The 14,286-nt window shown below is 41.7% G+C and overlaps 1 protein-coding gene across 3 annotated transcripts in view; it reads left to right on the top strand.

Moving 5' to 3' along the window:
* The window catches only part of LOC106164407 (uncharacterized), a 72,828-nt gene that overhangs the window by 14,978 nt on the left and 43,564 nt on the right, over positions 1-14,286 (top strand). For all 3 annotated transcript variants that reach the window (XM_086994481.1, XM_086994486.1, XM_086994492.1), the window contains 18 exons: positions 267-479; positions 715-1,299; positions 1,586-2,557; positions 2,848-2,989; positions 3,310-5,045; positions 5,265-5,474; positions 5,891-6,028; positions 6,421-6,687; positions 7,030-7,386; positions 7,704-7,880; positions 8,202-8,471; positions 8,725-8,877; positions 9,285-9,500; positions 9,739-10,257; positions 10,511-11,422; positions 11,691-11,924; positions 12,147-12,334; positions 13,722-14,133. In XM_086994481.1, coding sequence (XP_086850607.1) covers positions 267-479; positions 715-1,299; positions 1,586-2,557; positions 2,848-2,989; positions 3,310-5,045; positions 5,265-5,474; positions 5,891-6,028; positions 6,421-6,687; positions 7,030-7,386; positions 7,704-7,880; positions 8,202-8,471; positions 8,725-8,877; positions 9,285-9,500; positions 9,739-10,257; positions 10,511-11,422; positions 11,691-11,924; positions 12,147-12,334; positions 13,722-14,133 — 7,701 coding nt within the window. The remainder of the gene's footprint in view (positions 1-266; positions 480-714; positions 1,300-1,585; positions 2,558-2,847; positions 2,990-3,309; positions 5,046-5,264; positions 5,475-5,890; positions 6,029-6,420; positions 6,688-7,029; positions 7,387-7,703; positions 7,881-8,201; positions 8,472-8,724; positions 8,878-9,284; positions 9,501-9,738; positions 10,258-10,510; positions 11,423-11,690; positions 11,925-12,146; positions 12,335-13,721; positions 14,134-14,286) is intronic.

Genomic DNA, 14,286 nt, shown 5'->3' on the forward strand with positions numbered 1-14,286 from the left:
TGTGCTTCTCAATTTTGATGTCTTCCTTTGTACTTTTAAGGTTGCCTGTCTTAAAATCACACAGAAAACTGAAACAGAGGATAGAGATTTTATTGAGATAATATAGGTGTGCAATCAGCAAAACAAAGCAGAAGTGAAAATTATATGGACCATGTTATAAAAAATACCTTAAATGTTTTCACACTGATTCTTATGGGAATGGGAACTGTGTCTCTTTGTGTGGAACTTTTAGTAATATCTTTTGTTAAAAATGATTTGTTCCTCAGGTACCTACTCTCTTGGCAACCAGTCTTCTTGCACATCATGTCCAGCTGGGAAGTATTGTCCTTCTACTACAGTGGACACAGAACTGGACTGTACAGCTGGCAGCTATGCTGTGGTGAAGCAGGCTTCATGTACACCATGTCCTGCTGGCTGGCAGTGTGCTGCTGTGGACGGCTCACAGAATGCACAGTGTATCAATGGATTCTTCTCTTTAGGTATGAATTACTTTAACTTCTTTGTGAAATGGTAGAAATGTTTCATATGCACTTAGAGCTTTGAAATAAAAGAATGAATTCAGTTTCATTGGGGTATATCTGCAACCACATAGGATATTAAAATTTAAGATTTTGTGCTTTGAACCTTGATTTTTATAGAAAGAACAGGTTTGAAAACTATTTACTTAAGCAAATTGTAAAGCATCCTTGTGTAACTTCTGAAATTATATTGCAGGCAATCAAACACAGTGCACAGAATGCCCAGCAGGTTATGCCTGTCCAAGCAGAAGTTCAAATCAGACATACACCTGCCCAGCAGGCTACTACTCCCTAGGGGGAGCCACCTCTTGCACAGGATGTCCACCAGGACAAGAATGCCCTAGTACAAGCTCAGACTCTGGCAATGCGGATTGTGCTGCTGGACACTACAGCGGCGGCAACAGAGCAGCATGTGTTGAGTGCCCGGCAGGAAAATTCTGCCCCAGTAAATACATAGACATTGAATTTTATTGCGTATTTGGCACATATTCCGATGCAGCTGCTGAGGAATGCACAGTTTGTCCAGCTGGGGAAGAGTGTCCTCTTACTAACCAAACTGGAGTTGCTTGTGCAGATGGCTACTACAGCCTGGGTGGTCAGTCAGCTTGTACACCATGTCCAGCTGGCTACTACTGTGCTCAGAAGAACATTGCACCTCTGCCTTGTCAGGCTGGGACATACAGTAATCAGTCTTCTATGGCATGTGAAAGTTGTCTGCCTGGGTATACTTGTAGAGAAGGTAGCACAAGTAACATGCCAGCACAGGATGCTTGTCCAATGGGTAGGTATCTGGTATCAGATGTAACTAGAGCCATATGGAAGCTCATTTATATACATAATATGAAATTCAACTCAAAGGCCTAAGTGAGATATCATATTAGCAAAACAACCTCAATCAATGATTCATGGAAATTTTTGAATAATTTTGTAATTAGAAATTATTGTCATAAGTCTATAATGATTAATGCATAATTTCTTAAATTTAAGCAATATTCACCGTCTAACAAAAGGTTTTTTAACTTGACTGTATTAAGTATTACCTTACTCATAATATTCTGAATTTTTAGGATATTTCTGCCTTGATGGTCAGGTAGCCACTGAATGTCCAGATGGCACATATGGAAACAGAACAGGGGCCACCTCACAGGAAGAGGGCTGCCCACCATGCCCATCTAGCTACTACTGTCCACCAGCCACTGCTGGCTTCCCTAGTAAAAGCCTCTGGTGTCCAGTTGGTCACTATTGTCCAGAGGGAACAGGCAACACCAAACCTCAGTGTCCAGCTGGAACTTTTAATGACCGTCAAGGCATGGCCAATGTGTCAAACTGTATCCCATGTACTCAAGGTATATACTGCCCAGATGGAACCCCTACTCAAGACTCTGACAACTTGGCTTGTCCCAGAGGCAGCTACTGTCCCGTGGGAACTGGAGTTCCCATCCCATGTCCTGGCGGGAAATACACAGAAGAAGAGGGCAGCACTGGTCTGGAGTTCTGCAAGTCATGCCCAGTAGGGCACTACTGTCCAAGTGGCTGTGACACCCCAATAGCCTGCGTTGCTGGGACTATGAATCCCCTGAGAGAACAAGAGAATGTGACATCCTGTGCCCCTTGTACTTCAGGGTGGGCCTGCACCATGTCTGGGTTGTCTGAACCAAACTACAGGTGTTCCCCAGGGTACTACTGCCCAGGAGGGAACTTTTTGCCTAACCAGACAGAGTATGCCTGTCCAGCTGGTACCTACACAGACTACAACAACCTGACCACCATTGACCAGTGTGATATATGTCCAGAAACAGTGGCTTGTCTCATAGGGACGGGTGGCGTCCAGAAACCTGCTGTCGCTTGTGCCAAGGGCCATTTCTGCCCTAATGGAACTGCTTACCCAACTCAACACCCATGCCCAGCAGGAACATGGACCAATCAGACAAACCTGAAACAGGTTGAGGAATGTTATGTGTGCCCTAGAAGATATTACTGTTTGGAAGGGTCTCCTGCACCAACTGGGCTCTGTTTCCAAGGGCATTGGTGTCCTGATGGTAAGTTTTCTGATTAAGTTCAACGTAGGTGATGTGAGCATGTGAGCATGTTTTACAATGCAGAAAAATAAATTAAAAATTGAGTAAAATATTCCATCTTTGAAATAGGCATACATGAAATATTATATTATTGTTGTGTTAATATGTCATCTTGAAAACATATACCTGGTTATATGCTGCACATGGACAAGACAAATCAAAGTGGAAACTACAGATGAAAAGCATTGATGTAAAATTCTGGTGCATTAAATGAACTGGCATATTGCACATTTCTTTTATCTAACCTCCAGGCACCCCTGCTGGCAACAGCAACCCATGTCATGCTGGTTCTTATAACAACCTGACTGGTATTTCAAAGTGGGAGTCCTGTCTAGATTGTCCTCCTGGAAGCTACTGTCCCCAGGCCTCCATACTGCCCACAGCATGCAGCGCGTGAGTGCTAGTTTTGGGTCATTTTACTGTATTTCACCTCCTCATTGCATCTATTTTCCACTCTCTTTCTCTCTGTGAACCTTTGTTTGGTGTTTTAGATATTTTATGAGAAGAAGTGTATGATAACTCATTGTTTTGTTTTAAATTTTCTGAACTAAATTGGAAAAAATAGAAGTGGTAAATGAAAGATGTTGCATAAGGATGAATTACATTTCAGTTGACCAGTAATTTCTCATTATATGAAAACAATAATTTCCCATAGAAATATAGTTCTAATATTTTATCCTTATTTCTATGCATGTATGTTTTGTCTATTTCAGTGGCTTTTACAACCCAGACTACAAAGGGGAGAACATTTCAGCTTGTTTGGATTGTCTGGCAGGTTACTACTGTCCAGAAGATGGCGTATATGACCCACCAGTCTGTGGTAAAGGCAACATGTCAGACAGTGGAGCCGTGGCATGCTCTATTTGTTCTGCTGGATACTACTGTGACAGCAATACCACTAGCTACAGTTTCATGTTATCTGACAGGGTATGTCCAGCTGGGTTGGAGTGTCCACCAGGAATGTACCGGTCACCCGATTTGGTGTCCAATAAATGTCGCCAGGGACATTATTGTCCTCGAGGTGATGTCAACCCATATCCCGTCCCCTGTCCCATCGGAACCTTCAATGCTTTATATGGCCTGAAACAGGTGTCAGAGTGCCAGGATTGTACTGCAGGATATTACTGTGACACAGAAGGACTTGTGGCACCAAATGACACCTGTCCAGGTGGCTACTATTGTCCACTAGGCACAGGTGACCGGTTCACATTCCCATGCCCCATTGGATTCTACAGAAATGGATCAGCCAGGGAGTCATTCCAAGACTGCACAGAGTGTATATCTGGGTATTACTGTGATGTAGAAGGGTTGGCTGAACCTAAGGAATGTCCACGGGGGTTTTTCTGTGTGACGGGCAGTACTTATCCACAGCCATGCTCCCTGGGAACCTACGGAAACTCCACCACTTTGAGAACTAGCTCTGAGTGTACTCCTTGCCCTGGTGGCAAGTACTGTGATGGAATAGGTCGGACAGAACCTACAGGTTTGTGTGATCCTGGTTTCTATTGTAGAGAAAAGGCATATACATCAGCGCCACCTGATGGACCCACTGGTGGTGTCTGCCCAGCAGGAGGCTACTGTCCCGAGGGGTCGGCCATTGCTTCATCCTGTGAAGTTGGAAAATATAGTAAATCACCAGGTGCAAAAACACTATACGACTGCATACCTTGTGACCCTGGATATTTCTGCGCTGGTTCCCAAAGTAGTGCTGCCACTGCCCCCTGTGCTGCTGGTTACTATTGCATAGGTGGCGCTGGGACAGCAACACAGCATGAAACGCCTGCTGGGTACTACACAGAGGCAGGTGCCTTCAAACCAGAACCATGTCCCCGAGGATCTTACCAGCCAGCCGTCAGGTCCGCATCCTGTCTGTTATGTCCACAAGGTTATTATTGCAACAGCACTGCTGCCACTGATGCAGACAAGATCATTTGTCCCAGAGGTGCTTACTGCCCACAAGGAAGCACCATACCCACAGAGTGTCCTTTGGGGTACTTCCTTGATGGTGAAGGCAGTGCTGAGCTGAGCAACTGTAACCCATGCACAGAAGGCTTTGCCTGTACAGTCTCTGGCCTGCCTACTCCAGTCCTCCCCTGCCATGCAGGTCACTATTGTCCTCAGGGGACCAACACCACTACGCCGGTCAATGACGCACCAGATGGGGGTGACCTCTGTCCTGCTGGTTACTACTGCCCAGAGGGAACAGCATCCTATGCCCATAACCCATGTCAAAATGGGACCTATAGTAATTACACAGGCAACCAGGCAGTTGAGAATTGTACTGCATGTGAGCCTGGCATGGTGTGTAATGGGGAAGCACTGACTGAACCTACTGGACTGTGTGACCCAGGGTACTATTGTGTGGGTGGAGCCAAGAGTCCAAAACCCAATGATGGAGGGGCCACTGGAGATATATGTCCCACTGGATATCATTGCCCTCAAGGATCAGGTAAAAAAAAATGTTTTTTTGAGAATTATTGTACTGTATATGCCATTTTATTTTCCCTACTCTAGAATTGTATAAAACTTTGACCTTATAGAAGATTTCAGTGCCCAATCAAAAACAATTATGATTATGACATCTTCTTACTGATTTTGTCCAGACCTGTGCTTTGTCTGATACTTTTTATAACCATATTTCTACATATCTTTAATATGCATTTTTCAGCTATATATCAACAGTGTCCACCAGGCTCCTTCTCCAATGTCACTGGACTGGCCACCTGTTTTAGTTGTCCAGCTGGCTACTACTGTGAACTGGACACTAACAATGATGCTTACGTAGTTCCTCGTGCTTGTTGGAAGGGACGTTACTGCCCCGGAAATACCTCCATTGCGATGCCAAAATGTCCACCTGGGACTTTTAGCAATGTGTATGGTAAGGCTGTGTTTTGTAATAGAACTGTTCTTACTATTACTGTCATACTATGTCATTATTTGATTATTTATACTTCTGTCACAAATTGAGACTAGGAATTTATACAGTACATATTTTATACATGATATCACATAAAATGTATAACTTTGTCTTACATGTATTCTAAATAGGATATTTTATACAAAATGTTATATTGTTATTATAATTATTGTTTACACTGTAGTTGTTATAATCACCTCAACTTTTTTTACTTTGTTGTCTTCATTACTTTATCAAAAATAAGCTTTTTGTAATCTGAATATTATACAGGGAATTTTTTAAAGAAAATCAAAACAAAGTAAATTTCAAAGAAAGTTTTTTTAAAGTTGTACATTGAGTTTACTGATGGGAAGCTTCTGATGCCCTGATTATCTTAGGTCTGCAAAGTGAGGACCAGTGTGCCCCATGTGAGGGAGGCTACTACTGTCTGTGGGGAGCCACAGGGTATGACCCCTCTGTGAATGTCACCAGTTCTGGTGTGGGCAAATGTGAGCCTGGATACTACTGCAAGTCAGGTAAGAAACCACAGATAACAGAGTAAAGCTTTGTAGATTATGGATTAAAGGAGAAAAAGTATTTTAGGCTACCTACTGCAACTGCAGTCTTGTTCACAGTGTCAACTCATGGAGATGTCAATATTTGGTTGAGAAGCCCTAGCCTACTTCTCTCGTTAACCTGCAAAGTGATCAAAATCCACAGGAAATAACTGCAAATGGCTAGGAATCATCATTTTCTTCATTTTTCTGCCCCAAAAATTAATGTTCCCCTTTAAGGGATGTTGTAAAGGGAGAGATCAGAGAACTTGGTCCCTACCTGTGCTGTTCAAAAGTACTAATTGTGCTAATTTGGTATGAAGTTCTTTACTTATTTTATTTATAAATATTGTAACTTTTTTACTATTTCTTAGGTACCAATACCAGCACCCCAACCAATGACACCACGACAGGTATAGGTGGACCGTGTCCAGCTGGCTTCTACTGTCTGGAGACCACTGAAGACCCCTACCCTTGTCCCAATGGTACCTACAGAGACACTATTATGGGGATGACTGTAGGAGACTGTATAGACTGTAAACTAGGCTATTACTGTGGCACAACCAACTTGACAGATGGAGAAGGGCCCTGTGACCCTGGGTTTTACTGTCTGAGAGGAAATGCTGAACCCAATCCTACTGGTATGTGTTCTAAGATAATGTTATTAACTGGATTAAACATTTTTTAACCACAGCTTAGGAAATATTTCGTTATTTAATTTATATTTGATATATTTGATCAATGTCATGATATATGTGGGTGAGGTTATGCTTCTGAATTATTAAAGGTACTCTTAAAAAGTTGTCATCTTAATATTATTTGAGAATAATTACGAAAATTCTTTTTCAGTTGTGGGTGTTTTAATGAATAAAAATTTTAATAAATTGATAATTTACTTTGAACAGAATTCATTATCACATTGATTTTCATAGTTATTTCAATGAAAAATTTATATTTATGTAATTTTTATGTAATTTTTTTAGGCAACAACCCAGCCCAAGGCGGACCCTGCCCCATTGGTCACTACTGTCCAACTGGCACCTCCTACCCACTAGGCTGTAATGCAGGCACATATAACAACCTCACCGGTCAAGCCACCTGTTTCAGTTGTCCAGCTGGCTTCTTTTGTCCAGAAAACATCACAAGTTATGAGCCATTCCCATGTCCAGTTGGCCATTACTGTCCAAATGGTACTCAACACGCTGTCCAGTATAAGTGTCCAAGAGGGTACTTCAGGAACTTGACCATGGGTGAGGAGCTGGCAGATTGCTTCCCCTGTCCTGGTGGCTATTACTGTGGTGGAGAAGGGCTTGACTGGCCAACTGGTCAATGTGATGCAGGTAAGTAGCCATTGGCCCTTCGTAAAATATTTTCATGTTTTATACATGGATTTGTTTGAGATGGGGGCTTAGGGGGTAGGGCTATCTGTACATTCCAGATACTGTGGTACAATGAATAGATGCACATTTACTTAAGGAGAAATCTGGCAAGTTGATGGCTAGAGAATTTTGGAACATTACTTTTTCAACATACATAATCTCACATCAAATTCAATTTTGTACATGGGTATTTTTGGTGAGCCACTTATACATTAAAGGTGGCAGATATATTCGAAAGTCAAAGAGTACATGTTTCAGTACCAAATTTAAATTTTCAGGTTTCTTCTGTGTGAATGCTGCCTGGTCTGCCCAGCCATATGAATATAACTACACTGATGGGGACTGTCTCTGCCCTACCAACTCCACTGGAGGGGAGTGCCAGCCTGGATATTATTGTCCTACAGGATCAGAGGAGCCGACTATTTGCAGGGAGGGGAGCTACTGTGCCACACCAGGTATGTCTGTAGCCTTGTTGTCTATGGCTGAGAAAAAAAATTTTCTCAACATTTCTTTGTCAAAAAGTTATGTTTTGATTGATTTTTATATCATCTTGTAAAAAATCATACAAAGCACCTGTCCTGTAAATATTTTTGTTTTGTTTTAATGGTCTGTTATTTGAGTCCTTTTACATGCTTGTGCCACAGAAAACCTCAGGTTTATGACATATTAGAAGCTTGCAAATGTCACAGAGGATCAGGTTATAAATTAATCTTTAGCTTTTACAGACAAATCAGACAAAATATTTCATCAAAAAAACACTGCTTTTCTTCTTACAGCTCTACCAGATGTCACAGGCCCTTGTCTGGAAGGCTACTACTGCAGTGTGGGTGCCACACAAATGGATCCTACAGATGGCACCACTGGAGATGTCTGTCCCGCTGGGAGGTTCTGTCCCAATGGAACCACCACCAATCAGCCCAAGTGTCCTGAGGGGACATTCTCCAATACTACAGGGCTTAGACGTGTAGATGAGTGTACCCAGTGCAAGGCTGGGTATTACTGTGATAATACTGGCCTCACTGAACCTACTGGACCTTGTGATGAGGGTAAGAACAACCTGGTTATTAAGTAACTTTACAGTAGTATGTGCTATAAGAATATTCTTTCTTTGACTAAGTAAAAAATTAACATGACAAGTCGACAACACACAGTAATTGACTATTTGGAGTGTAATACCTCATCCCAATGTCAATTTTGGGGTACAACTGTAAAGACTAAATTTTAATAACGATTATTATTATTATTATTATTATTATTATTATTATTATTATTATTATTATTATTATTATTATTATTCAGGTTACTACTGCCCACCAGGCCAGAACACCAGCAATCCTTTCCCCTGCAGTCCTGGCTACTACTGTGTCCAGGGCAGTACACAGGAGGTGGCATGTCCATCAGGGCAGTACCAGGACCAGAGTGCACAGGGGAGGTGCAAGTTCTGCTCCTCAGGTCAGGAATGTTATAAAAGAATGTCTTAATCAATAGGGAATTATTCAGAGATTGGTGAATGTTTAAGTGACTTGTCTGTGTCTGGATGGTTAAGGCTGTCAATTTGACACTGTTGAGATATATCATGAAGTTCTTTTGGTGGTGACTATTTCACCATATATTATCAAAGCAAAGTATAAAGAGTATTTTTCAAACTCAAGCCCATGATATGTTTGATGGCCTTTCAAGGGTGGTTAAATACAATACATTTTGTCATTGTCCCAATTTAAATCTAAACTCATTTTCATTTTTTCTTGATAATTAGTCAGATTTGACTGACAACCCAGATGCTCAAGCATCTACTATACATTGTACTCCTGACTATTTTAATCCAGACTCAATATTATTCTTTCTCAATCGTTTTTCAGGTTTTTACTGTGACAACGCCAATGCTCCTATTACAAACTACACAGTGTACCCGTGTCCTGTGGGCCACTACTGTCTCAATGGCACAGAGTGGAGCACACAGTATGGCTGCCCTACTGGCACCTATAACCCATACACCATGCTGGAGAGAGGAGACCAGTGTACTCCCTGTGATGCTGGGAAGTACTGTGGTACTGTTGGGAGCAATGTTACTCAAGGTATGTGATGTGTACCATCATTATTATATCTTGAATATTCATTTAAAACTGTTTCCTTGAGAGATTAGAATTTAGACAAGTTTGAGGCTTTTTCTACATGCAGCCTTTGGTTGTTGGTATAATGCTTTCATTATTTTGACAGCAACCTGCTTTCATGCTTATTATGTATTGTTCATTGTTTGCGATTTATTAAAAAGGTTATGCTCTTTACATCAGTATAAATGTTGATCCTTTTTAGGTGACTGTACTGCTGGGTACTGGTGTATCAATGGCTCTAGCACTCCAACACCAACAGATGGCGTTAGTGGTCAGTCCTGTCCTGAAGGGAACTACTGCCCCAGGGGAACCCCCAGTCCTGTCCCCTGCCCCATGGGAACTTGGTCTAACAACACTGGCCTTGCCTTGGCCGAGGAATGTCTCCCCTGTGCTGGAGGGTATTACTGTAACCAGACTGGTCTTATGACACCATCAGGTCCATGTGCTGCTGGGTTTTACTGCACGTCCAATTCTACGACACCAACTCCTAACGATGGTGGTACCACGGGAGATCCCTGCACTCTGGGGCACTATTGTCCAGAGGGGACAGCTGTGCCAGTGCCTTGTAGTCCAGGGACGTATATGACACAGACCCAAGCTGAAGCCTGTGACCCATGTCCAGCTGGTCATTACTGTATTACTGGACTGACCCCAGAGACCTGTCCACCAGGGTTCTATTGTCCTGAGGGCACTGGACATGTGTGGCAGTCTTGTCCTGCAGGTAACTTTACCATAGAAAATAACCTTCAAATTTGCAAAGGGTAGATATTCATGGGAAGTATGCGAAACCTCTTTCTGATTACAGAAAAGATATAATTTTTAATGTGAATACTAATTCATTTATTATCTAACTCTCTCTATGTCTCTGTCTGTCTCTCTGTCTCTCTCAAACACTTATTATATATCAAACAAAAAAGAGTCTGTGGTTTTCTCCATTCCATATTAAATTAATTCTTTTTGCATTATCCCCACAGGTACATTTAGCACAGCTCCTGGCCTGGCCAACACCACCCAGTGTACCCAGTGTACAGGTGGCTACTACTGCAGTGAGCCCAATGCCACCACAGTCACTGCAGAGTGTGATGCTGGATACTACTGCACAGAAGGATCAGATACACCTACACCTAATGGTGGTAACACCGGTGTGGCTGGACCATGTCCAGGAGGTCACTACTGTCCAGCTAGGACAGTCACTCCACAAGGCTGCCCAATAGGAAGGTACAGTAACCAGACCCATTTGACTAATGACTCGGCTTGTCAGCTATGTTCATATGGAAAGTACTGTGGTACTGAAGGATTAGCAGAGCCAACTGGGGACTGTTGGGGAGGATTTTACTGTCTCCTTGGAGCTCAGGTCCCCAACAATCCTGTCCTTGATTCCACGGGTGGACCCTGTCCAGCAGGTCACTACTGCCCCAATGGCACTGCGTATCCACTTGGATGTCCAGCAGGCACTTATAACCCAACAACTGGTCTGACTGAATGTATCACCTGCCCAGCTGGCTATTTCTGTCCAGAGAACTCCACTATATACACGGGCAATGATTGTATAGTCGGTCACTACTGCCCCAATGGCACAGCTTACCAAGACCAGTTCCCGTGCCCAAGAGGTTACTATAACAACCAGACAGGCTCAGGTAGCATTGATGACTGTACCCCGTGTGACCCAGGCATGTACTGTGAGGCACAGGGGAACAGTGAGCCCACTGGAGCCTGTGCTGAGGGGTGGTATTGTGTGAGAGGAGCTTGGGATGCACAGCCTACCAATGAGGGGAATGTTACTATTACTAGTAACTGTTTCTTTGAGACCAACTCCACTGGAGGCCAGTGTCAGCCTGGAGAGTTCTGTCCTACTGGTTCTAACCAGCCAGTACCCTGTTCTGCAGGTAAGGCCTAACATTTTAAAATTAGATTTTTTAAAAGTGTGTTTGTGACATAAGATTATTTACTGACTACAATGAACTTTATAAACCTATAATTCTTTTACATATTCATTTACATCTTTGTTTAATTTTTTCACACTTATGAAATATTTTTAAGGAAAAAGGAATCGGTTTATCTCTGCACACTGGAAAATTATTCCTGTGAAAAATTATTTCCTCTGATAATCCTTGTGGTGATTGACTGATCTTCAAAATTGAATCTTATTTACAGGTTACTTCTGCAATGTTTCTGGCCTGGCCAATGTGACCGGTCCCTGTGCTGCAGGCTTCTACTGCACCCTGGGGGCATCACGCCCTGACCCTCAGGATGATGCTACAGGTGGTCAGTGTCCAGGTGGTCACTACTGTCCAGAGGGCACTGGAACCCCTGTGCCCTGTCCACCAGGATACTATACTAACAGTACAGGGAATGAGGATTTCACTGGCTGTAGGCTTTGTACTGCAGGTAATGACTGGAGATGTGAATTTGTATTATCTTCTTACAAAATACTGTTGTAACCTAATGAAAATGAATGTTAAAAATAATTTCCTATTTGGAATCAGACTGTGGCAGTTTTTATGGTCAGTTCCTATGTGGTAAACAGTGAGATTTATATCTTGATTAAATTGATAAGCGATATGATTTTTTTGAGTACTAACTGATTGAGTTTTATTTTCTTGTTTTTAGGCTACTATTGTGAAGACAGTGGAATGCAAGCCCCCACTGCCCAGTGTTCTGCTGGCTTCTATTGTCCAGAAGGTCAAAACAACAGCATGCCCTCTGACTACATATGTACACCTGGTCACTTCTGTGTGGTGGGCAGTGCACTGCCACAGGCGTGTCCTTCAGGAACATATCAAGATGAATTTGGAGGAGTAAGTGAAAAAGTCTGCTTTTGTACTTGAAAATTAATTGGATTGATTTACATGGCATTGAAGCACAAAGCACCCTAGTTAAATGGTTACTGTTTTGAAACTCACTGTGTGAAAGATGCTGCGTGGATACTTAAGCATATTTGACATAATGCAATGATTGTGATGAATTTTTATATTGGATGATTTATACCAGAACCCTGCAACATTTTGTTTATCAAATCGATATGATTAGGAATCTGTGCTTGTAATGCAAATAGATAGGCTCATTCACAATGCTTTCAAAATGGTTGCTTGCATAAATATCATAAATATAACCATCATGTTAACAAATGCCAAATTAGACTTTTCTAAGACTACCAACTGTTAAAATTTCCTTTAAAAGTGTTGGATTAATCAGGTAGTTTGAAATCGGACAGATGTGATTTCTTTGTTTGGATGGCTTATACAGTTTGAATGACTAGCAAGCAGATTATATGTACCATAGTATATCACAGAAAGAGGCATAAAAAGCACAGTTGAAAATCTCATTTGCACACCCAGAATCTGTATTTGCACTAGAATGCTATAATACTAACTTCACGCTTGCTTTGTTTGCTGCAGAGTTCAGTGGTAAGTAATTCCAGGGTTGGCACAAGCTATTCTGTTAATTTACTGTGTCCCATGGCCATTTGTTTTACTTTTTTTACCCTCTCCTGTCTGGTTTTGTGTAGGTGTGGAAGAGCTTGTTATTTTCTAGGATAATCAACTCCATTGTTTTAAATAGTTTCTAAAATAATTTCATTGTGTATGTTTCTGTGACATTGCTGTATTATTTACATGTACATTACCAATAATTATAGAGAATTCATAGTATGTCTTTATGGAAAACTTTTTTTGATATACAACTTTGATATCATTTTCAGTCAAAAGTATTAGACTGAATCTCTATGTTATGAATTTCTGTCAAATTCGTAAACTTTTTTAGTAGTTTTATTCTTCTATTAATGTTGAGTGACTTATTTGTCAATTTCATGTTATAAGTATAATAGGTTTTCTGTGTTCTGTCATTGTCATTTGTTCATTGAAAATGTCCATGGATTCTAACATTTTTTGGTTTAGATAGCATTTATAGTTTAGAAAAGGTTTTGTGTGCACATTAAACATGTTTGTTTGGTTAAACACTTTGTTTTCTATAGTTAATTGATGTTACCACATATTTAACAGACATATTGTAATGTAAGATTTTTGAGATCATTAATGAGATAATACTTGTGTATTTAAAAATGTCATTTTGATTAGTTTGTATTGTTTTTTAAGATATTAGTGTCCAGTTACATATCTCTTTATTGAATTCCCAGGGGCAGTACAAGTTTTCAATGGTTTTTGATACTCTGCCTCCCATTTTCAGAGTGACTGCAAAGGCTGTCCATCTGGCTACTACTGTGATGGAACAATCCAGAATGATACCCACTGTAGCCACGGTGTCCAGAACCCCACCTCATGTCCAACCGGTCACTACTGTCCAAACAACACCAGATATGCCACAGAATACGGCTGCCCTAATGGAACATACAGCAATCTCACCAACCTCCAGACTGCTGGCGACTGCACCCCGTGCACCCCAGGGTATTACTGTGACAGGGAAGGGTTGTCTGCTCCCCAGGGAGAGTGCCATGCTGGGTTTTATTGCACTCTGGAGGCTGTCCACCCTGAGCCCACTGATAACATCACAGGGGCTATTTGTCCACCAGGAGCATATTGTCCTCAGGGATCTCCATCTCCAACCCTGTGTCCACCGGGGACGTACAATCCAACTGAAGGTAACTACCCTGTGACTCACAGGCTCATGTTGTGCTGTTTTGGTCTATGAGCTAATGATTTTTTGAAATGGACATATGTTGTCTCAAATTGAAAGTAAAAAAATTTTGGAAGATTTTCTCTTCATGCCATATTAACACCTTAGAGCTAGCATG

This window comes from Lingula anatina, chromosome 1 (assembly GCF_051362555.1).
Source record: "Lingula anatina isolate TDL-2025a chromosome 1, LinAna3.0, whole genome shotgun sequence".
Taxonomy (NCBI): domain Eukaryota; kingdom Metazoa; phylum Brachiopoda; class Lingulata; order Lingulida; family Lingulidae; genus Lingula; species Lingula anatina.